Source organism: Dermacentor albipictus, chromosome 4 (genome assembly GCF_038994185.2).
Source record: "Dermacentor albipictus isolate Rhodes 1998 colony chromosome 4, USDA_Dalb.pri_finalv2, whole genome shotgun sequence".
NCBI lineage: Eukaryota > Metazoa > Arthropoda > Arachnida > Ixodida > Ixodidae > Dermacentor > Dermacentor albipictus.
Window position 1 is genome coordinate 108,252,570 of NC_091824.1, and position 25,221 is coordinate 108,277,790.

At 46.6% G+C, this 25,221-nt stretch overlaps 1 protein-coding gene across 1 annotated transcript; it reads left to right on the plus strand.

The window, feature by feature from the left end:
* On the plus strand, nt 1-24,515 carry LOC139059239 (cytochrome P450 3A24-like). Its single transcript, XM_070537385.1, has 14 exons — nt 1-249; nt 2,329-2,425; nt 2,501-2,553; nt 2,850-2,943; nt 4,118-4,234; nt 6,269-6,357; nt 12,560-12,705; nt 13,217-13,332; nt 15,311-15,440; nt 18,972-19,132; nt 19,955-20,046; nt 20,704-20,847; nt 21,509-21,671; nt 23,552-24,515. The coding sequence occupies exons 1-14, from the start codon at nt 161-163 to the stop codon at nt 23,630-23,632; spliced, it is 1,572 nt and encodes a 523-aa protein (XP_070393486.1). The 5' UTR covers nt 1-160; the 3' UTR covers nt 23,633-24,515.
* The last annotated feature ends 706 nt before the right edge of the window (nt 24,516-25,221 follow it).

Consider the following 25,221-nt stretch of genomic DNA (forward strand, 5'->3'; position numbering starts at 1 on the left):
GATTTCGCTGTCTGCTCCGTTGATTCTACCTTACTCTTATCAATAACGAATTGTCGACTGGGTCACACGAAGGAAGAACTGATATCACCAAGAAGCAGCACACGTGGTGCTACGGACTCGCTCGCATAAAAAAAGTTTGATCCGCGCAGAAAGGCCTCATATGAGGATAGTCGATATGGCTTTGCTAAATTTCTTCGTTTGTTACGACTGGCTGTTCTTGGCCATTGCCTTTGGCGTTATTCTCTACCTGTGAGTATCTTGCTTCAATTTCCCTTTATAGTTTTCTTCTAACGCCTGCAAGCTTACGTTCGCACTACTTACACAATGTGCAGATAATTCGCAAGAAACACAGGTGCGAATTGGACGAGACTTGCCACGGTTTTGCTCAGGCTATACTCGTATGTTTTGTAAAGAGCACAACAGATGCAACAGATGCGAACGTATTTGCTCGAAGGGCCCTTTATCGCCTCTCGGCCATTCTACGAATTGTTCGAAGTAGCTCAAGATGTCGAAATCAGTACGAACGGTGGAAGAGGTTCTGCGAATCACTTGACCGCCGCAAGCCACTGTCTATCATATGGAGGACTGTTAGCGGCCTTGACCTCCACACCACACAACACACAACCTCCACAACAGTGACATCAATTCTGCGCCGTAGCCCTCCATCAAGGCCGCTGGCAGGTTGATATAGTTGAAGATTTATGCGTGAAGATTGCGGGTAGTGTGGCCACCATCAACGGCGAAATTCTGGGTGAGGTTCCTGCGACAGGCTTCGCAGAATTGAATGTGTCGTTTTCGCTTGAGGAATTGGACGCTGCTCTGGCTACATGCAGGCGCTCATCGTGGCCAGGACAGGACGGCATTACCTACGCTGCTTTGTGCCACCTAGGTTAAGATGGCTGAGGTCGACTTCTGGAATGTTACAACCAGTCATGGAATACCTGGTTGTAATGACTGGCGCCGTTCCTGAGTGGTGGAAGTCCAGTCGCTTGATACCACTCCTGAAGCCTGGGAAGTAGCTATTTGACCTAGCGTCCTGCCGACCCATTGCGCTGTCCAGCTGTGTTGCGAAGGTCATGGAAAGAATGGTTCTCACGAGCTAGAGTTCTATCTTGAGCGCCACAGCGTATCCCCCAAGACCATGGCTGGGTTTAGAAGAAGCCGCTCCGCTGTTGACAACGTCATCGACCTCGTGACGTCTGTGCAATAAGGAAAACACCGCAAACGTATATCGGTTGCACTTTTCCTCGATGTGAAAGGCACCTGTGATAATGTAACGCATGAAGCCATTCTTGGTGCCCTTGAAAATAATTGAATGTTTGGATGAACGTTTCGGTGGATTTGGAGCTATCTGTTCAAAAGATCCTTCTTTGTGCAAAGTGCAAATGGCCGAACCACTGACCACACACTTGTCGTTGCTTCCCGCAAGGCGGGTTCTTAGCCCTACTTTGCTCAACCTTGCAATCCCTGGACTTGCCGATGTTCTACCACATACAGTCAACCTTTTCCATATATGCTGACGACATATGCATAGGGGCCTCGATACTTACACGTCCCCAGGTGCGTGCACGGCTCCAAAAAGCAGTGACCCTAACATCATCGTACCTGCGTGCTCAAGGCCTCGGCATTTCGACCGAGAAGGGCACCTTAGTCGCTTTTACCGACAAGCCTATGACCTGATACCCCATTTCTATTCACCACCAAACATTTTCATGCGCAAATTCTTACCGACTCATGGGTGTTATTATAGACAGAGACCTTGGGTGTTGTCGCCACTGACACTGGTGGTACGACTTGCCCGTGACGCAGGGTCGTTCTCGTCGTTGGTGGAACGAAAGGGTAAGAAGAGCATAGTGCGGCGAAAGATGGGTTGTGCGGCGTGGATGGCTATCATATGGCGCCAGAGTAGCGCGGTCGTCTCTATGGAAAGAAGGCGCTGCATGAGCTGAGATCTGTCTGCAGCGACTGCTATGAACCGCACCCACGCGTCAGCCTCGCGCTGCCTCTCGCTGTTTTCCGATTGACGAGGCAGACCACACTTAACACTATTTGGAATGTGCCGCACGAGACAATGTCCGCGCCAGCCAGCACATATTTTTGTATTGTGCGTCGTTACCGAATTCCCCCTAGATCTGGAGCACATTGCCTGGTCTTTGGCCAAGTAAACCTCATCAGTATTCAGTAAAGAACTCTCTCTCTCTCTCTCTCTCTCTACTTTCATCACGCGTTCTTCCTTCTTTATGCTTTGGCACTAACATTTCGAAAAGTTTACGAGGGCAGGCATAGTACAAGTAAACAAAAGTGAATGTCATCATACCTTTCGTGCAGCCGAGCAGCCCGCCACCGCAACTACTGGAGAGACCAGAATGTTCCACACGAGAAGTTCTCCCTATTCTTTGGCCCTCAGATGAAGCAACTCTTCAAGGTGAGAAAACGTGAAGTCCCCTTGTGTTTCCTTCCACTGCACTCGTTTAATTTGATGTCTTACTTTTTTCTGCAGCCGCTTTCTGTTGTAGACCAAGAACTCTGCAACAAGCATGGGCGCCTATTCGGGTAAGCGCACCTTCATACGTTTTCCTTCTCGACTGATATGCGAAAACAATCTGATTGATGAAAGAGTACGCAGTATACTTTTATTAGATCGCGGTATCGAATCACAGCCACGGCGGCCGCATCTCGATGGGGGCGAAATGCGAAAACAGCCGGGTACTTAGATTTAGGGGCAAATTTTTGGAGCCCCCAACTACAGCATGCCTCATAATCAGGTCGGGGTTCCGGCACATAAAACCCCATAATTTAATGAATAATTACTTTTTATTAGAGACGTTTGTGGTACCCTTTGTGTCCAGGTCCTTCGAAGATGGGAAGCCGGTGCTCTACGTCGCTGAACCTGACCTCCTCAAGTTGATTCTGGTGAAGGATGCTGGGCTGACTCAGAGGAAGGTAAATACTTCAGTGTTTCTTTTCGGAGTGAACTAAGTTTCTTGGCAACATAAGCATGTGCATGTATGTACGTCATGAAAACTCTTCGTCGACGTAAAAAGAAAAGTCCAATCAACCGAGAGAAAAAAAAAGTTTCTCAATCGATAATAAATGCGCAGACGGAGGATGACGCCGACCTGGCATTTCTTCGCACACAAATGTTCTGGCGTTTTCTTCATTTGAATGAGCAAAAATCAGAAAATGTTTGACAAATTACTAGTGCCGTATTATAACCAGTTTTTGTCTTTTTTTGAAAGAGAAATTAACGTGGCAGATCATTTATGTTCAAGTTTCAATTTATGCGAATACATTTTGTTTATAGTTTTTCTACTGTAAGTTGTACGAAAATGAACATTGCAAGTAGAGCGAAACTACGCCCTTGAATTGTTTCGAAAGGTTTTTGAAAGCTGGGTTTGCATGGCAGGGTTTGAAACACAATTTCATGGTGCATTGTGTTCTACTCATATGATGTAGTTGCACAGCCTATACGGGGAAGACATTGGCTAAAAGTTAATCATTTGTACTAGAAGTCGGATCGCGCAACTTTTTAACAGGACACCTAGAAGAGAAATACACACAGCAGAGTGATGTGCGTGTCTTCTTTGTGTCCCATTTAGACGTTGCGCAATCCATCTTCTAATATGATATACAAACTGGCCCAGTCTTCAACCTTAGTAATAATTCGTGTTCTAGTAACAGAAGCCGCCGCAGTTGTGGGGCGAGACATGCACGAAATACGCTGATCGTGACTATTCTTTCCTTAAGAAATAACGCTCGAGAAACTAGCTAGAAAGGATAGTGAAGCACAGATTGTGAGACCAATTTACAGGCCTGTTTTGTTTTACCGCGTGGTTTCTTCCGTGAAGTAATATATCATATGTTCTATCTAATACGTGATTAAATTTGGTACACTTTTATTGGCGCATCCTTATTATGAGCGCATACTTCCAGACCAGGGAAGTTGTGTTTTCATATCACGCCTTCTAAGTCTATTTGAGAAATCATCAACGTTTACAGTCGTTACTATTCCGCCAACCAATTCATCTACATTCGTGCGTTCACTTAATGAAGTGCTTCTGGGAGTGTAGGATACATACATGTTGGTTGCTCAGTTTTTTTTTTCTTTTCCATACAGTTTTCTCAGTTCGATGATCCTGTCTTGGCCAATCTTATGGTGAATGCTGAATATAACCAGTGGAGAAAGCTTCGCTCAGCGACGTCGCCTGCTTTTACATCAGGAAAACTGCGAAAAGTAAGTTATTTATCACCGAGATCAGAGCTGCGGCAAATTTATGTCTTCCGTACAGCAGACCCTCATAAAAAGCGGAATTTGGTGGTATCGATGAATGCAGATATAGAGGCATCAGAGCATATGTAACCCGTTCCCCCACCCCCACCCTCCCTGCCCACGAGCACACAAGCACCTTCTCATTTGTGTAATAAATAAGCATACATATCATACTACTTAATTATGACTGTTGTCCGAGAGCACAGGGCCTTTTACCTACGCCAAGGAATGTCGGCGGCTATTCGTTACCGATATATATTGGCGCAAACACGCTTTTTTGTGATTTATCGACATCCTGTCTAACAGTACTTACAATTTAGGTTCCACAATACGGGGGACCGAAAACTACAGTGTGTCAGCACCTCACTAAAACAGAAGATATACGTGGTTTTATATAAGTAAAACCGCATTAACAACAAAACGACAGTCCGTAAAACCTTCCGCTTTTATTTTTGCCGATGTTATAGCATTTTTTTTTCTTATCCTCTAAAGGCAAAACGAAAAACGAAAACCAAATCTTGTAAAATCATGTAACATCTTGTACTATCTTTCAGAATACAAAAGTATTGCCTGATAATAAATGCGACCGACACTCCGAAGTCATGAACCGCATCTTGCCGTTTTTCTCAGAGGTAGAGACATAGAGAAAGAAGAGAAAGAGAGAAAGCGGGAATGGTAACCAGAAAAGTGTCTGGTTGGGTACCCTCATTTGGGGCAGAGAAAAAAAAAAGGGGGAAATAGAAATATGAGAGAGAGCGAAGGGGAAAGCACTGAATTTATGCACGCGCACGGCACAGCACCACGCAGTCAAAGGCGCTCGAAAAAGCCAGTCGTTTTCAAAAAGCAGAAAAGTGATTTCACTGCCTACCGGGGCGATGATCGGTGGGGACCGTGTTCCAGGAACGTCTCTTCGCTCGGTGGACGATCAACTAGTCCCGTCAATGCGTTCGGCATTGGTTGTCTTACTATATCGTGTCGAGGGCACTTGCAGAGTAGGTCAATGTTCTCCTAGCAGCCGCAGATATCACATGAAGGGCTGTCAGCCGTTCCTATTAGTGCTGACTAGGCGCTCGTGAAGGCAACTCCCAACCGCAACAGGCACAGAAGAGGCGCCACGCATTGGTGCAGTCTGGGTGGAGGTCCGAGTTGGAGACAACGCTTCAGTCTGTGCAGTCTGGTGCGTTTAATATGTGCGGTATTCCGCTCGGGTATACAGCGAAATTGTGTGTGCCAGAAGGCGAAGCTGCCTTCGAGTATCTGTTCTAGAGAGTGAAATCGGGACGCAGTGGCCTTATTCATGTGACATCCGAGGAGCCTTGTCTGCGTCATCATTTCCAGTGATATCGTGACGGACGGGTAACCGTTAAAAGGAATATCGTGGCCTTTTTCTTTAAATGGTGGCTAAGCTCCACGATTTCCCATGTTGCTTGGTCGTGAGCACTATGTAGGAGGAATGGCTGCATGCATTGTAATGCCGGCATTGAGTGGCACAAGAGTGGCCATTTATCTGGAAGAGGTACATAAACTCTAAAAGAAGCTCAGGAGCCTGCAAGAAGCGATGAGAAGGGAAATGATTGGTTCGTGATTAGGTCACGACAATTTGTATTACATATAGGACAAGAGAAGGACATATTTTAATTCACACTGAGAGGACCAAGAACAGTTGAGCACGTCATGCAACGCGTAGATAAGATAATCAGTTGTCGAGCAGTGTCATAGAAAGGCACACCAAGAAAAACGAAGTGCAGTTGAGGATGGCAGAGAGAGAAGGAGTCATGAGATCGCAAAATTTGCAGGCATAAACAAAGTTCAATTGAGGCAGGACACAAACAAAATCGATCTTTATGAGAAACTTAATTCTGCACTGTACTGAACTTGAGGCAGGCTATAGGTTACGATGGCGAGAAGCAGAAAATGTCATTTCAGGAGCATTCTCCAATTTCATCATCATTGCTTGTCGTTGATAATTTATATCTCCGTGATTTCTTCGGTCCTCAGATGCAAGCCATCATCGATAGCTGTGCTGCAGTCACATCGGAACGTCTGAAAAAGGCCGCAGCTGCGTCAGAAGACGTCGACCTGAAAGGGTAAGGCGCTATCATTTAACCGGAAGATCTAGAGTTTCTATACACTACATCAGGTGACTACTTGAATGGACCAGATGGACAATCGTCCACTTTCAGAACTAAAAGCTTTAGGCCAATGCTCCGAAAGAACATCTGCGTTGAAGGCCCTACTTGCGCTATTAAGGTTCTTGCGGTCTACGGGGCTTCACGACAGACTAAGAATGCCGCCCCCTACCGCTCTGTAGTGTACGCGCTTTGTTCGTGCTTGTCTCCCTTTCTTTCTATCTCCCCCTTCCACTCTGTTTCTCTTTTTATCCCTCTTAACCCTTCCCCCTGTGCAGGGTAGCCAACCGGAACTACCTCTGGTTAACCTCCCTGCCTTTCTCTGCATTATTTTCTCTCTCTCTCTCTACTTGAATGGTGACTATTAGAAAGAACATTGCTGCAAGGAGGCTTTGCTGATTTTTTAAAATATACGTGATGAGTGGCATAGCGGTAAATAAGTATAATTAGTATATTAATGTAGTATAGCTATCAGGCTTTGCACACAAGCGACACTTAAAATGTGGGGCCGAATTAACAAAGCGCCTCTTTTTAAAATGTTCTTTGCCATTGGCCGGCCACGTTTGGTAATATTGTTACAAGCACGGGGAAAAGGGGTTTATTTAGGCGTGCGAGAGCAGGAACGGCAGGCTACGAACAACAGGAATGGCCGCTGCACAGCCTTCGTTCTTCTCTTCTTCCCTCTTCTTGATCCCCGCGTCCCTTTGACGCGCTTGGACGTAACATACCTCCCCTCGCAGACAAAGCCCCCTGGGCGAGTCAACTAGCTTGTCGTGGCGTGTATGATTTGAACCGTGCGACATGTGCGACTTGTGTCCTAGCAGAACGTCTACCAGTGTTCGTGAGGCGCGCGAGAGTATAGTTCACGTCGCTGACTTTGTCGATGACAACATACGGTCCATCGTAGTTTGCCAGCAGCTTTTGACACAAACCGCGCTTCCTTGTGGGAGTCCAAAGCCAAACGAGATCACCAGGGTGATATGTAACAGGCCGATGTCGTGCGTCGTAGCGGGCTTTGGAGTTTTCTTGTGATGCCAAAGTCCGAAGACGCGCAAGTCGCCGAGCCTCTTCAGCGAGGCACAGCGTATCGGCGACCGTAGGATTGTCATGGTGGTAAAAAGGGAGGACAGTGTCGAGCGTATACCGGGGCGACCGAGCATATAGAAGGAAGAAGGGGCTGTAGCCGGTTGTCTCGTGCTTGGCGGTGTTGTAGGCGTAAGTAATAAATGGTAGAACTTCATCCCAATTCTAGTGATTGGACGCAACATACATGGACAGCATATTGGTGATTGTTCGATTAGTGCGCTCAGTGAGGCCGTTCGTTTGCGGATGATACGGCGTCGAGTGCCGGAGGTGCGAGTTACATAAACGCACAAGTTCTTCCACGATATCCGCCGTGAATTGACGTCCCAGGTCACTTATGATAACACCAGGCGGTCCATGTCGTAGAACAATAGCGTAAAGTAAGAAAAGCGACACTTCGGTGGCAGTTGCTGATGGTATAGCCGCCGTCTCGCAATAGCGTGTGAAATAGTCGGCGCAGACAATTATCCAGCGGTTCCCCTTAGATGACTTTGGAAAAGGGCCTAACAGATCAATTCCAACTTGCCGAAAGGGTGAACTGGAAGGCAGCACAGGTTGAAGGAGACCAGATGGGGCAGTGGTTGGGCGTTTCCGACGTTGGCACTGTATGCAGCTGGCGACATAAAACTCAACCGAATGTCGCATCCGGGGCCAGTAAAAGCGTTCTTGAATGCGATAAAGTGTGCGCACAGTGCCTAAGTGACCGCAGGTAGGGTCATCGTGCATAGCCTGAAGGATTGCTGGCCGCAGACGCTCCGGCACCACTAGAAGGAAGCGTGCACCCATGCTTGAGTAGTTCCTTTTGTACAGGAGCCCGTCTCGTACACAGTAGCTGCTGGTTGCACTTGAATGGGCAGAAGTAAAGAGTGGCTCCAATTTAGTGTCTGTCCGTTGTTCTGCTTTGAACGCATCGATATCCGGAAAAGCGGGCGTCACAGAAGCGACGAGATGATCAAAATCGTCTGCGTCGCAGTCCGTCGTGGCAAGCGGCATACGGGAAAGGCAGTCTGCGTCAGCGTGTTTTCGGCCACTCTTGTAGGAAACAGTGAAGTTATATTCCTGCAACCTCAAAGCCCAGCGTGCAAGGCGACCACAAGGGTCGCGAAGGTTCACGAGCCAGCACAGGGAATGGTGGTCTGTGACGACTTGGAATGGGCGTCCGTACAAGTACGAGCGAAATCGCTGAACCGCAAAAATTACAGCGAGGCATTCTTGCTCTGTCACCGTGTAATTCCGTTCAGGTTTGCTTAATGAGCGGCTTGCATAAGCAATCACGTGCTGACGGTCGTCATAGCGTTGGACCAATACGGCACCCAGACCAACGCCACTAGCATCTGTGTGGATTTCTGTCGGCGCAGTAGGATTGAAGTGGCGAAGGATAGGTCGGGAGGTTAACAGGAACTTCAGCTGACGAAATGCAGAATCGCACTCGGGTGTCCACTCAAACCGGGCGTCTTTATGTAGCAGATTTGTCAGAGGATAAGCGACGTCAGCAAAACCAGGAAGAAATCGGCGAAAGTAAGAGCAAAGACCCAGAAAACTACGGAGTTGCTTCACTGACTGCGGTGCACTGAATGCCTCGACAGCTGCCGTCTTGAGGGGATCAGGCCGGATACCGTCTTTGTCAACTAGGTGACCCAGCACAAGGGTTTGACGGTCACCAAAGTTACATTTCTTGGAGTTCAGAACCAGGCCAGCGTTCTTGATGCAGTCGAGGACAATATCCAGGCGCGTATTGTGCTCATTGAATGTGCGCCCGAATATAACAACGTCGTCAAGATAGCACATACAGATGTTCCACTTTAACCCACGCAGAATGGTGTCCATGAACCTTTCAAAGGTTGCTGGAGCGTTGCACAACCCAAATGGCATCACATTGAATTCGAATAATCCATCCGGGGTTATGAAGGCTGTTTTCTCCTTGTCTGCCGGGTGTATAGGGATTTGCCAATATCCTGAGCGCAGGTCCACTGAAGAAAAATAAGAGGCCGAATGCAGGCAATCAATTGCATCATCAATCCGGGGCAGGGGGTAGACATCCTTCTTAGTCACGGCGTTTAATCTTCGATAATCTACGCAAAATCTCTAGTTACCGTCTTTCTTTCTGACAAGTATGACCGGAGCTGCCCAAGGACTCGAGGACTCTTGTATTATTCCATTTTTCATCATGTCACTCACTTGTTCCCCGATTATCTTCCGCTCGTTAGGCGACACGCGATAAGGCTTTTGCCTGATCGGGCGCGCAGATCCCGTATCTATAGTGTGGCGTGTTCGTGACTCGGGAAACGAGAACGCTTTGTCCGGCTGCGCAAAGTCAAACACTGACAGATGCTTAGAAAGCGTATCCACCAAGGTATGGCGCTCCCTTGTGCTGAGTGACTTGTTGATCATAGACAGAAGCTTTTTGTCTGAGACTTGGCGAAGGTCAGCAGGTTCACATGGCGGATCTGTTAGTACGGCTACGGACGAGGACGAGTATTCTGTAAAGTAGGCGAGTTTCAAGCCATCTGGAAGCAGGACGGGTTCTGCCGAGCAGTTGGCCGTCCACAAGCCAGCACGCCCCTTGCCGATGGATACCACACAATGAGGGACAAAAATGTTCTTCTTCATACAATTTAGATGCATTGGCTCTACGGAGGCATCGAAACTGTCTGGAACTTCACCGCGACACACAACCGGCACGCACACAGAGGTGGACGCAGGCACAACAGTATCTGAAGATACACAAAGTTCACCTTGACTGCAAGTCTCCTCTAAGAGCCCGGACGAAACATGGCCATCGACGCAAACTTCCCCCGTGCGACAATCGACGGTCGCGCCACACTGTCGCAAAAAGTCGATGCCCAAAATAACTTCGTGCGTTGATCGGGGAATAACTACAAACTCCGTCGCGAAAACTCCACCAGCCAAGGATACGTCAGCAGTGCACACACAAACAGGGCGCAACGACTCGCCGCTCACTCCACAAAACGTTGCAGCCTGGTCCCACCGAAATACAACTTTACGCCCCAACCGACCTTTAAAACCGAGACTCATTACGGATACAGTTGCTCCGGTATCCACTAAAGCCATTGTAGCAACACCATCAACAAGTACATGTACTTTGTTCTTAATCATAGCAACTGCAGGGGGCATTTCTGTCGATAGCACGTGTCGAGCGACCTCACCCCCATCGGCCGCGCTAGCTAGTTTTCCGGTTGTGAAGGCGAGGCGGAGCGGCGCACTGGCGATGGAGATTGACGTAAACGCGGTGCACGAGAAGTCGGCGGTGGCGTCAAACTCCTGTCAGATGCCGGCGAGCGGCTTCGGAAGCTTCTCTGCCAGTAATCGGTGCCAGAAGGGACGCCAGCTGACCAAGAGGTGGTGTACGGCTGTTGAGTTGTCCTCGTAGGAGGTGTGGGCCTGTTGAAGAGCCGAATCGACCATTCCACGTTGTTGGGCGACGATTGCAAAACCTCGCTATGTGGCCCGCGACACCGCATTGGAAACATACCGGCAGATGCCTCAAATTGCGATGTTCTTCCATGTAGTCGCGCATGTTGCTGTCGACTGCATAGACAGTAGGTGGGTGACATTCATCATGGCTAGGCATCGGCCGCTGGGAGGCGTGCGTGCGGCGTGGGCGTTGGTCGTAGTCATGACCTTGATAGCTCATGGTCCCTCTCGTTTGTGGGGTAGACCTATACTCGATGGTCGCTGAGTTCACCGTGGGTTGCCATGATGTCGAAACGGCCGTGTTTCTCATCTCGTGTGGTGAGTACGCGCCAGTGATGCCGGGTGTGCAACGGTACATCTCTTCCTGATGGAGCAACTCTTCGCGAACAATCTGCCGTATAGTGGATGGAAGGTCAACACACGAGCTTGGGTCTACACTTGCCACCGTCGTGACATTAGCCAGGCGACCAAACTTCGGTATTATCCGTCGCATCTTCAGCGTCTCAAAGGTTCGGCAGTGGCGAATGACGTCAGACACGGAATCCAAGCTATCCTTGCCGATCAAAAAATTGTAGACGTCTTCGGCTATTCCTTTTAACAAATGTCCAACTTTGTCATCTTCAGACATTTGAGAGTTGACTATTTTACACAGTTTCAGCACTTCTTCTATATAAGTCGTACAGGTCTCGCCGGGAATCTGGGCTCGTTGCGAAAGCGTTTGTTCAGCGCGTTTCTTTTTTGCGCTAGAATCTCCAAAACACGCTCTGAGCTCCTCGACGAAAAGCTCCCACGAAGTGAGCGTGTCTTCGTGATTCTCGTACCAGACGAGCGCAGTGTCAGTAAGGGAAAATACAACATTGGACAACTGTGCGGTCGAGTTCCAACCGTTAGACCGGCTCACCCTTCGGTAGTTCGTGAGCCACTCGTCAACATCTTCTCCGGCTTTTCCTCCGAAAGTGAGCGGCACGCGGTAGTATTGCCACGGAACACCAGGTGCTGGCCTAGAGGTCGCGTCAGATCCTTCGGGAGTCTGGCAGGCGTATTCAGGCATGTCAGGTGAGGGTGGCGGAAGTCCGGCAAGTCGACGGCTTCGGCGAAGTTGTAGCAGCGTAGGCTCCGTGGTTACGAGGTGTACCCCGCACCGTCCACCAATTTGTTACAAGCACGGGGAAAAGGGGTTTATTTAGGCGTGCGAGAGCAGGAACGGCAGGCTACGAACAACAGGAATGGCCGCTGCACAGCCTTCGTTCTTCTCTTCTTCCCTCTTCTTGATCCCCGCGTCCCTTTGACGCGCTTGGACGTAACAATATTATGTCTAGCACCAGGATTGGTCGAAATTGTAGTTGGTTCGAAAGTTCGTGTCATTCTTTTTAATACGAGAGCATTGAAACGTTATTAATCGTTGTTTGTTTCTTTCTTTATTCCTACTATAATACTATGCTGCAATGTACAAAGTCTCATGTGTAGTGCCATTAAGTGTGATTGTGTCGGTTAGCATAAAAAGAGATGTTTACGGGTGTTGTATGCTGTTTTCCTAAACATGTAAGATATGGTATAAATGAATAACTAAACTTATAGCTTTTTGATTAAGCTGGTAAACTGTCCCCAAGCTTTGGCATTATATTTACTTCTCTCTCAAAAGGTTCTATGGCCACTTTACCCTGGACGCCGTCGCAAGCTGCTCCTTCGGTGCTAAGCTATCTCCGAATTCTCCAGAAGAAGAATCATTCATTAAGAATGCAAGAAACGCATTCTTTGCGGAAGTAACGCCGTCTGTTATGCTAAAAGGTAAGGGATTCAGTTTGTTTGTTATATATGGCATAGAATCTATACCGCAGCTCTCCCGATATTGCCAAGCCATCAATTTTTTCATGCATGTTGAAGTTTGCCTTTGATTTGCTAATCGTAATATGTCAGCAGTTTTATCTTGTTGGCTAGTTCAAACCCCCAAAGTTCAAACCCCCAACTCTTCTTTTTAGCCATGGGTATTACAATTCCACCCAAAACACTGAAATTTTAATTGTGCTACAAGTTACTTAGTATAGTAAATAACCAAAGGTAACATTAATTATTCGTTTAGTTTTCGGTACTATCCACAGCTGAAGCTTCGAGTGTATAAAAATTGTAATATGGGCTTCCCCTTTAGCTTCCAGCGCTTAAATCATAGTTTTGAGGTATACGACTTTGCGGATCAGAAATGATATTTTGGTCTATCTCGGGTTGAATCGCTTGATGAACTAGGCTGAGAGTTCAATTTGTCTTGACTACTATATACATATATCCGTGTTTGTCTTCGCAGCATTTATTCAGAAACTCGGCGAAACGTTCCGCAAGCATGTCTTCAACGCCAAAGCATTCGATTTCTACAAGAACGCAACAGTAGATATCATCAAAAAACGTGAAGATAACAAGATTGTGAGTAGTCGTTTTCATTGCAACAGTATTACCAGGAACCATCGCTGACCTTCAAGGATATAGTGGAGACGGTAGAGGAGTTGGCCGAAGTGACGTGCCAAAGTAACGAAGTGACGTGCCTTCCGTCGTAGAATCTTAGATGCCGGAACGGTTGCAGGATCTTGGAGGAACTCCGAAAAGGAAGCAATTCCTATGAGTCTTTATTCTGCTCACAGCGCAGATCAACAACGACAAATGCGGAGAGAACAAAACTGAAGGAGCAAAGGCTGCTTACACCAGACGAAATTGGCGAGTGGGCATAGTGATAATGTGAACGTCGGCATCGGTGTGCTTGTGTCCAAAGCGGTACACAACCCGGATGTTGTACTCTTATATACGAAACGCCCAGCGTCCCAGGCGGCGAGAAGGGTCTTTCAGAGAGAATAGCCAGCACAGTGCGTGGTGGTCCGTTACTAGATCAAATGAACAGACATACCAGGTGGCATTTCTTTCCTAAGCGTGGCGTGTTGGCACCAATCTATCTATCTATCTATCTATCTGTCTGCCTTGTTTTCTTTCTTTCTGTTCTTCTTCCTTATTTCTTTCTTTTTTTCTTCACCTCCGACGCCTGCCCCTATATGCATACAGGAGTGATTTCGTTCAAGCAAACAGACATGTAAAATGCTTCACATGCGGACGTCTCCTCGTCCTCCTTATCTAGGTAAGCCAACATAATGAGGGCGTGCCAAGCCGAAGGCACAACATTTTGACGCGACAGCGTTAAAGAGCTCGTGTCGCAGAAAAGCCGGTGTCGTCGGCGTCGACGTTGGCCGTGAGCGATAAATCCCAGGAGGCACTTCATAAATAGAAAACATCTTGCAAGATGGGCTGGTGGGAAACGAACCAGGGTCTCCGAAGTGTGAGACGGAGACGCTATCGCTCAGCCACCAGTTAGTTCCTTCAAAACGGGACAAAATTGCCTCTAGTGAATGGATTGTTGCCTTAGAAACGTGCTGTAGAAAGTTATACTGCGGTGTTTATCGGTAATTAGGACCATGTAACTTACAGAAGCCGCAGTTTCACGAGTAGAGAAGTACGATTCCGCTACATTTCTTCTGCGCTCTGCGCACACGCAGAACCATCTTGCGGCAAACACAGAAGACCCCCTCCTCGCAATGTATGGCGCTGCCCCGACACGTGGCGCGCCACTCGCCCCATGATCGCGTCCGCCTTCATGGCGCGCCGAGGCCCGGCTATCTGTGGCGATCGCGACGTTTGACTGGCGTAGCGCGTTTGAGTACGCGGTGCGAACGGGGTGCGATAACGATATCGCGTTCCACTCTTGAAGGCGAAGCTTAAGCGTCCTCCAATTTTTTCTGGTACCACATGCTGCTTAAATACTAACTGCACATTTTTCGTGATTGGCTTGTATTTCACTGAAAGCGACGAAAATGCAAACTTCAACCCGAGTTTGTGAGTAACGTGGGATTAAACGAGCGTAAAACCTGTGAAGCTTGGCGTAGAGAGTGTGAGTTTCAATTTACGGGATCAAATAAATAATAGAGGTATGAAATGACCTTCGGCAACCATTCTAACATGGCTTTGCTTCTAGGCGTCTGTCCGAACTGGAACACTGAGTTGAGTGGAGCTTGGGAGCTGCACACGGTAAACACTTAGCCCTGTATTGATAAATGCGCCTTAATTGACTTGGAGCCGATGCTTGAATTGATCAAATTGACGCATGCCGTGAACGCGCCGAAGGAAACGCAGTGAGTTTCTTAGGTCTTAGGCGCGCCCACGCAAGGGCGTCATCTAGATCATGTCAAGCTTGGGCTTCAAATTAGGGCACATTTCTGAATACGGGGTTTATATGTAGTTCTGGCACATACAGGGACATGCATACCATGGCTCGGGGTGACCTTGATGTATACAGTGTCATAAAGCGCAGACGTACTTGCTTTTATGCCATTTCCTTCTTTTTTCAATTCCCCCATACCAGCGGCATGAAGACTTCCTGCAAATGATGATGAACGCCAAAGAAGTCGCATTACAAAGTGCTGCGTCTGGAGATAAAGCTCTTTCGGGCTCCGAGTTTGAAGGTTCTGCACAGAAGCCTCAGGATGTTAAAAGTGAGTCTAGCTTCTTTGATGTGTCCCTTGATATCGAACGTAATCTAAAATACCAGCCACAATATTTATGAACAGTTGTCAGACAAGGAATGCCGCTGGAACAAACGTTTCGACACTTGCCTTCGTCAGGGTAGCGAGTGCTTTTCTTACTGGCCCTTTATGTGCTCGCCGCCCACTCTTCCCGACGCGTACGTAAACGCTGCTAAGAAATCCAGCTGATTATAGCGCAAAAGCAAGTTCTCTTGTGGGAACGTTGGCAGCAACGGCATTCCTTGTTAGACCACTGTCGATCAAGTCTGCATCTCCCTGTGAGCTTCTGTACAGTTTGGAAGACAACATTATTATTATTATTATTATTATTATTATTATTATTATTATTATTATTATTATTATTATTATTATTATTATTATTGCTTCCTCAACTTGAATGCCCATCGGTGGTGTGGCATGAGTTCACAAAAAGTTCGTAGCAATTTGCCGCCATCGTTCTTGCGGTGGTGTTGGTCAGTCTTGTAGCGCTTGCATATTACTCTCACCAGCATCCCTTAGCTACTGAAGTGTTCGCGCAGACCTTCTGCTTTTCTACGAGCTCCATCACGGAAACTTGAGCTACGCTAAGCTACTTAATTATGTCTCGCTTCTGAATCCGCAGAAGGTCATAAGGAAGCACCAACCATTCAGCTTGACACAGCAGACATTCTGCTGTTATATAATTCAAAATCTGCATAATAGCTATTTCGCTGATCTTGATATTTTTCATAAATCGCTTTCGTCGTTCACAGCTTCATGTTTTCATGTGCTAGTTTTTCTGGGTATATGTACGCGCTGTCTTTCGCCGTGTGATTTAGTACATCTTCAGCGTGCCTGCCGTTGCGTCTGTATCAGCGGCATTTTTTTTTTTGCGCGCAAATGTACATGCCCCGTCTGTCAAATCAGTGAGATTATGTGTGTCGCGGCGAGGGAAGCTAGTGCCGGAGGAGGAAGGCGCCTGTAGGTAGAGAAGAGAATCGCGCGCCGAGCGCGCAGCAAAGCCATGCCAACTAGAAGAAAGCGTAGATGGCGTTGTGCGAAGCGGGAAAGGAGAAAGGAGGCGAAGCAAGCGCCGCGACGGAGGAAGGTAGGTGGAGGCGCGCTGGGTTGACCTCTTCTGGCAGTTGCTGTGGGTTCTGCGCGCGCTATGGATGTGCCGGCTTCGTCTCGTGACCGAGAGGCCGAGCGCTGAGCGAGAAGGACGGAGCAGCTAAGCAAGCGACGGCAGGCCTAGCGCGAGTCGACCGACACCGAAGTTGTCGCCAAACGCCTGGCACGAGCTGAAGAAGCCCGGCAGAAAGCATGGGCTTGGCGTGCCCAGGACACTCAGAAAAGTAAGAAGGAGAAGACGGAGAAAGGGGAATATTGTGAATAGCGCATTACCAAACTGCTAGAAATATAAACGACCTTGCATTTCCTTACAGTGCCTAATGGCATTTTACACTTTATAAAGAGTGAAAAACGAACGTAACACATACAAAATAAACAATAAATCTTGAAAAAAAAGCGCCAGACACACACACACGCAAAACATTTTTTCAAGCATTCTAGGCGTAATGAACGCAAACTCAATAGCACCCTACAGCGCCCACCGACGCCGCTACACGTGGGGACGCTATAGGATCGGCGCTCTCAGCCGGTGTCTTGGTGCCGGTTGGGAAAGACGAGAAATATAAAGTTGGACGGTGCGTGCTCGATGCGCAAGCTGGGTACGCGCAGTACTGTAACGCTGGTCACAGCAGCCGCCGCTCCGCGCGCTGCCTTCGCCATTTAACCGAAAAAAGCATTCAACGATCCCTGACTACTTCGCACGCTTCCCGGCAACTGCAGCTTATGTAAGCGTAATATTTATGGGGAAACGTTGGCGGCAAACGCTATGCACGAAGGCGAGCTCTCTGGCAGAAACGAGGGATCTTGCGTGGGCCGATCTTTTGTTATGGTTTCTCATTTTTAATATTTCAGTTTGAGAAGATTTAACATAAAAGGCATGCGCCTTCAGTGTTTTGTTTTGTGACATTTGCTTGTGGGCTTTCTCAACATACCGAGGAATAACTGTGTGAAGAATGCGAGACAAGGTATGAGCAACTTTAGTTATATAAAAGTAAGTGTAGTGCCGTATGGAATATACCGCGTGTTCAAAGTTAAGCTTTATGTATTTCTTTTAATTAGGCACTAGGAGCCACGCGAAGACCACCTGTGCAAATAAGTAATGTGACCAGGGGGACACAAAGTGAGATGATAATTATCACGGTCAGCAGCCAAATGAACTAAAATTGAATAATTAACTTTTTATCGACTCCAGTAAGTGTGTATGTTCGTATTAAAAAGTTAGAGGCAGTCGTGTTTCCACACAGTTTAATAGGGAGAATTCTTCTAGCATGTCTGAGGTCCGAGATATCCTACTCCGATTTGTAATTGTCGTTCGCATGATTACGCATGCACGAGAGTGAGGATCGGTGTAAAGCTCGTCCCTGATGTGACATGTGTCTTGCGGGTGGTGTTTAGTCTGACAACAGGGCGGAGGCATAGGCAGAGATGATAACTGTTCCCCTTCCCCTCTCGACTCGCGAAATCGAGATATGACAGAGTGATATGCCGTGCAGTTGTTGCTCTCGATTTCAATAAAGCTTCCAGTACTTCGAAATCAGCAGTCACTTTATTTGCGTAGCCCAAACAAGAACCATGCCCGCTCGTCTAGTCACCATTGTGCACGCGCACTGCCCTCCGGCTTATCCGCTCGCGCCATTATCTCGGCGTGGCAGCTGCCGCCAATCGTTACAGGCTGCGCGGTCGCGTGTTACGACATCGGTTCGGGGTTCTTCGATTTTTTTATTTTATTAACCATTGCTTAATATGAGCTATTCATTGTCTTATGAATATGAATATGAGTATATAATAATATGAATATATAGAAATATAATGTATATATTATATTATATTATTATAATATTATTATTAAGTATTATTATTAATATTAAAATAAATTACAAATTAATATTATATTATTAAATATTAGTATATTATTATATTATATATAAAAGGAATATATATATGAAATATAATATATAGTAATATGAATATGAATGAATATGAGCTATTCATTGTCTTACGGGGCGGACAAATTTCTCTATGGGTAGGCATAGAAATGCTTACGCATTTGATAATGCAGCTGAGCAGGCCATGTAATGCTTAGACCATTGACCATTAGACCATACCATTAGACCATTAGACTTAGACCATAATGTTGGACCATTATTGTTAAAGAATGGGCGCCAAGGGAAGCGAAGCACAGTCGAGGACGGCAGAAGATTAAGTGGGGTGATGAAATTAGGAAATTTGCATGCGCAAATCGGAATTAGCCAGAGCGAGACAGGAGTAACTGGAGGTCGCTGGGAGAGGCCTTCGTCCTGCAGTAGACATAAAAATAGGCTATACTGCTGCTGCTGCTGTTATTGATGATGATTAATAATATTCCTGTTATTCATGGTCACTTTGTTCAAGACCTGACGGAAGAGGAGGCGTTGGCGCAGTGCGTTTTGTTCTTCCTGGCTGGTCAGGACACGGCTTCAACCACAGCGTCGTTCGCTTCTTACCTGCTGGCAGTCAATCCGCACATACAGGAAAAACTACAAGCCGAAGTCGACGACTGTTTTCGGAAACACGTGAGTTGTCCCTCTCCCTGTTTCCATTCTACAATTCTCAGTCCATATTTCTTTACAGCAACCTTGAATGAAAACTCGGCACGCAAGGTTGCTTGTGTAGTCGACTGCCATACGCATGTGTTCGTGTTACGAACACACGTGGTCGTGTTCGTGCTACGACGTAGGACAGTTTATATCGCCGATTATATATATATATATATATATATATATATATATATATATATATATATATATATATATATATATATATATATATATATATATACATACTTTGATCCCTTTGTACCGTTACCCTTCCAATTGCAATAAATTTGGATAAACTCGCAGGACGAAATTTACTGTGTGAATAAACGCCTACATACTGTCGTAATTTTTTTCTTATGATTGTGAACTCAAGCTGCTTCCTGGTCTTCCGTTTTGGATTACTGCAGGTCCTAACCACTAAGACGGGCTGCAAGACTAGTCAGGATTCGTTTTTTTTTTTTGTGTGTGTGTGTGTACTGCACGACTCCATTACAACAACATTTGCGATACCCAATGTGGCTTTGTCATACTATGAATGGGTTCAAACACCCCAGGTAACGAGATGATTTTCTATTCAAGCCTCTACTATGTTTTCAGTGCCCCTGGCTGACCTTTATGCTTAGAGTTAAGAGTTTTAGGGAGCCAGTGCAAAACAGGGCGGATTTTTTAATACTCGAAATCGCCATGTAGCATCCGATATCATCGAGCAGCTTTGCTTTCTTCGATATCTGCTCTTTTTCGCAGCCTTCCCACTTTCTCGTTCTTTGCGTATGACTGCGTTTATCTTCCACTGCGCAGGGCAGCTCGCCGTCATACGATGCGGTTTCGAAGCTTTCGTACTTGGACGGCGTGGTGAACGAAACATTGCGAGTGATGGCGCCCAGCGCAAGGTAACTTTTATGCTTGAGCCATATAATTCTCTTGGGTACCAGCAGTTTGATATAGTATGTAATTTACCCTTGCTTGTTCAACGTATTCGCCGCAGGGCAAGTGAAGCAAAAAAAAAAAATAATGCAACACTAAATAACATGTTCTATATGTTATGCAATATGACGCGTTAGTGCATTACATTTCCTTACGGTATTCGGCAGTGGCCTAGACAGTGGCCGGGAAGGATGGGGGGGGGGGGGTGACGCCGGGCACGTGCACCCCTCTCCTATTTCTCGCATAAATTATTCGTGCCGAGATACCTGACATAAAACGAAGCACGACGACACCCGCCCGCCTGCCCAGATTTCCTCCCCTCCTCCCGAAAAATTTCTGGCTACTTCAATGGTTTTCTCCGGTATTACATTAAATGCGTTTCGGTCTTATATGAAGAAAACAGGCTTCATGGCGTCTGATGTAACCAAAACCAACTTAAGTTTGTCATATGAATTGACCGTATTCAGCTGCATCTTGTGCCAATATCTTTTAAATAATATTTTTGTGACCTCAAAATTATCCATGAGGCTATATTAAAGTTCATCTTGTACACAGAATTTTAACAAATATTACACACTTCACACGCTCATGTTAGTAAACGTTATTTTCAACCTCACTGACAGGATCGACAGAGAATTTCTTCGGGATTACGTGCTCGGCGAAACCGGAATCAAGATTTCCAAGGACTGCACCATAATAATACCGATACAATCAATCCATAACGACCCAGAGTTCTTCCCAGAGCCGCAAGTTTTCAACCCTGACAGGCAAGCGTTGAATTTTTCTCCGGTCTCTTGCTCCCTTTAATTCTTAATACTGCGGTGTATCGGCTATAGTATAGCAGATATAACCAAATGACATTTGATGGCATAACATTATTTCTGTATTAATCTGTCTTACTCATTGGGGCAAATATCCCTTTTGTCTGCCAAGATGCGTGTCTCTCGCGTTTTGGCGACCAGTACCATTGATATGATGACACTGGTTGATAAGTAAGCTCGCACATTGCAAGCGATATAGATGCATTACAGGACGAAACTTACTACTCCCAACTTTTATGCAGTTTTCTCTGTTCTGATAAGAAAATGACAGGGCGTTCTCGTAAATGTTCTTTTGCTTTTCTGTCGCTCGAAGCCAAAAAACAAGGAAGCCATATCGAAAGCATTAAAAACAACAAAATAAGATTATATTGTCACTTTGGCATGAGGGCGACAAAGAAGACTTCTATCAATAAGACCAAAGAGACGATGTAGTGGGGCTAGCCTAAGGTTCCGCCATACTGGTTGCACAGGTCATATCTCCTGCAGACTAAACACGGTCCCGTTTAACCTTACATCTCTGCTCGTTTCAACATGTTCTTTTTTATTTTTTTACGATGCTTATAATTCAATATTCCTTTATTTCTTTGTTGTCACCGTTAACCTATAGGTTCAACGAGGAAAATATCAGCTCTATCCGACCATACACTTTCCTGCCATTTGGTGCGGGCCCGCGAAACTGCGTTGGATCGAGGTTCGCATTGCAGCTTGTGAAAACTTGCCTTCTCCATGCCGTCCACAACGTGCAGTTTGTCAAGTGCTCCAAAACAACGGTAAGAAAGCGCGAATGATTACAGTGTCCACAGCTAGCTCACAGCTTCAGTGAAAATTACGCGTATTTATAGGCAAGTAAAAAGCCACACAAGCTTTGTTGACTTGCTGTAACTCAGAAATAACAACCTAATATCCAGGTTGTCTGTGTGAAAGTTATCTGTCGCTGGATGTACTCCGTAAGATTAGAGCTGATCGCAAGCTTCAAACGTAATTTGCCACTTCATATTATTCAACGTTCCCTACCATCACACAGATGAAACAAGTAATTAAAAAAAAAGAACTTCATCCGACCAGTACAAAAGACAGCGCTGTGGCGACACAAACTGATGTCGATGGCCGCGCAAGGTGAATTGATGATGGAAGCAAATTAGCTAACAGTTTTATAAGTGCGCGAGCAAACGACCACAGAGAGCGAGCACACAAGGACTACTGCGCCTGTCCTTGTGTGCTCTCTCTCTCTGTGGTCGTTTGTTTCCGTAGTTATAAAACTGTTTGCTTATATGCACCAACTCGCCCAACAACCAGTTCTCTTCAAGCTCCTAACTCCCTATCCCCTTTCCACAATTCAATAAAGGTATTCTCTCTCTCTCTCATCTAAGATGCAAGCAAACTACTGCAGGTAGCGGCGCCAGGTGCGCTGATAGCGTGCGCTGGTAGGTGCGCTGATTTCCAGGTAGGAAATAGTCAAGTAGCACTTGTGATTGGTGCCGTTCAGAGGTTTGTTTCCTTGTGTCTTCGCCGAGCTGATAACTTTTTTTACCGGCAGACGTTCTTTGGCGTCCTTTGTTTTTCGCGAGGCCAGGGGAACCTAGAAGTTTGCCATTAGGAAAACATCCAGTACTGTTGGTAGGTGGGATGGCATACAAAACAACATTCTAATTTATTTGTACTTAGGCATTGGTATACCGAATTTCGAACACTCAGCCGCCCCACTCTAACAACATACCAAGTTAAATTGACATTTTTGCCTCTCAAAACAGACGCTAGGATTGCCAATTCAACAACTAAAGTGGAACTGCAAGACTTCGAAAGAAAGCCAACACTGCATTCTTTACCTTGCCTGAGAGGCTCCGATAATGCTGAGTGGAAGGTGCCCACAGGTCTGAGTTGGCCGAAGGCCCGGGTGGGGCCCGATCAATTTGTCCTGCCAAGAGGTGCATTTCATTGAGCGGGTCGAACCGGTATTAGAGCCCGACTTAAGTCCGCAATCTTTGCTAGCGCTCCACTTCCGCAAAAATACTCAGATTAGCCACTGACCCGCACGCGCGTCTTGCTCCTGCGAGCAGTTGGAGGCATTGTTCAGCTCGGAGCGTGTGATGTATCGAAACTCGAGGTACATCCATGCAGGGGTACAGGGAAACAAGCGGAGTGCTGAGCTTGCTACATCTGTCTAATGCCATGGACAAGCTTCTGTTTCTTTACAAAAATGTGTGCGTCTAGCTTTACGCTATAGAGTTCCGAGTCTTCTAAGCCAGTTATTAACAAAGGTAGCAGCAAAGATACATAACATCTTAATAAATTCACTTTTATTTTTTGTTACCATGTAGTTATTGTATTGCCGGAGACAGGCATGGCGGGGCTCGGTTCACTGGGCCAAGCTGGGCTCGGTCGGGTAGGGCCCGGCTGGCTCGCCTTCTGCTAGCGCTGTGCCCGGGGCTAGTCGACGAAACTGCGGCCCATGCACATCTCTGGTGTGGCCTATGTCTTCGAAACCTGAGGCGCTGTAGAATGAGTTGTTCTATATGGGGAGGCGCTGATCTTTAGTTTGCATTTCCCTTGAGTCCCTATATACTCACCGTTGTTCATGCCGAAGAGCTAGAAAAAACATGTAACACAACAATCATCGCAACAGCTAACTTGTGTTACAATGACTTCGCAGGTTCCTCTTGAATACCGACCAGGATATGGTATTTTGCAACCCAAGGACCTGGTCATCGGCATCAGAGAAAGGAGCAGCTAGCCGGCATCACTGACCCCACTTGCATGACGGGTCAGAAAATGAAGTTAGGCAGCGCTTTGGTTGCCATATCAAGTGTCACACACTGCTTAAACGGGCGCACCTACCCAGCTGACCTCTTCTGGATGTACGCTCTATCTGTGCTCTTCTAATGCTAGGGGCATATGAAATTCTTCACCAACTCCTTATATAGATTAAATGGCTCCAACTGGAGAAGTATACAAATCGCAGCATAATTTTGCCGCTGTAAGCATTTGCGCGAAAAAAAATATTCGCAGTGGTTTTAGCTATGCTAAGATACCGGCGTCTCGGTGTACCGAAAGGTCGTAAAGAAAAACCGAGAACACGCGCGAGGTTCTGTGTCGGTAGATGGCAACAGCACTCCACTCGTGCCTAACTAGTTTCATCGATGGCCAAGTGGATGGGCGAACGCGGTTTCAAAATTCAAAGACAATGTCTTTCTTAGCCGATAAAAAGCTTGCCATTTGACAAAAAGGTGAGTACGCATACAACGCTACCGAGGGTGCACCATAATCTGCCCCGGGCTTTCTGAGACTTTCGTTATCGTGAAAGTTATTTCAGATTTCAGAAGTAACTCTGTTGGCCCTTTCCTGTGTTTCACTACTTCGTGTTCGTTCGGCGTATGCGGCCGTGGTGTGGGTGTTGCAACAGGCAGGGTTTGCCTGGCGTACTTGGCCGTCAATACCGCCTAAACAGGTGTTTGTACAAACGTTACAAGCATTTGGTACAAAGCTAACCTTCGCCCTTTTATGCTTGCATCACTAAATCAATGGATACGCGGTAGATTTTAACTGTCTCAAGCATTCTTTTTTTTTATGCGCTCACTTTATTTATGTCAAACCATCTAATAAAGGGATCCCTTCTGCAATGCCTACGAGAGCTATGAGAGCACATCTTGATCATACACCCAACGACCCTTGTGAACTTGACGAACTCGTTACAAAGAAGGAGCGTAATCAACGGGCTTAGAACTCCTTTCCTGATCCTCCGGACTTTTCAGAAAAAATTAGGGCTGTGAAATTCGCTTAAAAAGAAAAGCCCTTTCGACGGCGTTCTCAAGCCAGAGAAAGAAGCAAATTCCTCTCGCGCCCGAGTACCCACGTCGTCAGTGGACGCTACATCTATCCAAACAGTTGCGCCATCTCTAGTCGTACTACGTAGCTACGACACCGACTCCCTCCACCGCATGCGCTGTCTGCTGAAGCAGGATACTAGAAGATGCGAGAGCCATTCGGGATAGCTGTGGAGCGAAGACTTGAGTAGCCGTCAATATAAAGCGTCAATCCGGCGATGGTCAATTTTGCCAATACATTTCAACTGTCGAAGACGGAACAAACGGCTTGGAAAAAAGTTGCCGAATTAACAACACGTTGTTTGTTGGATATGCTTCGTGTACTGCAAACTTTGTCTCCTGTGGCTGTGGCTGTGACGGAAAGCGAAAAATAAGGCTTTTCATACAGGCATAAATATAATATTTCTACATGATAGCATTAGCGCCAAACGACATTGACTGCATGCAGGATTACACCAGAAACGAAATACTACCCGAAAGTAAACTGCCAGGCCGGCAA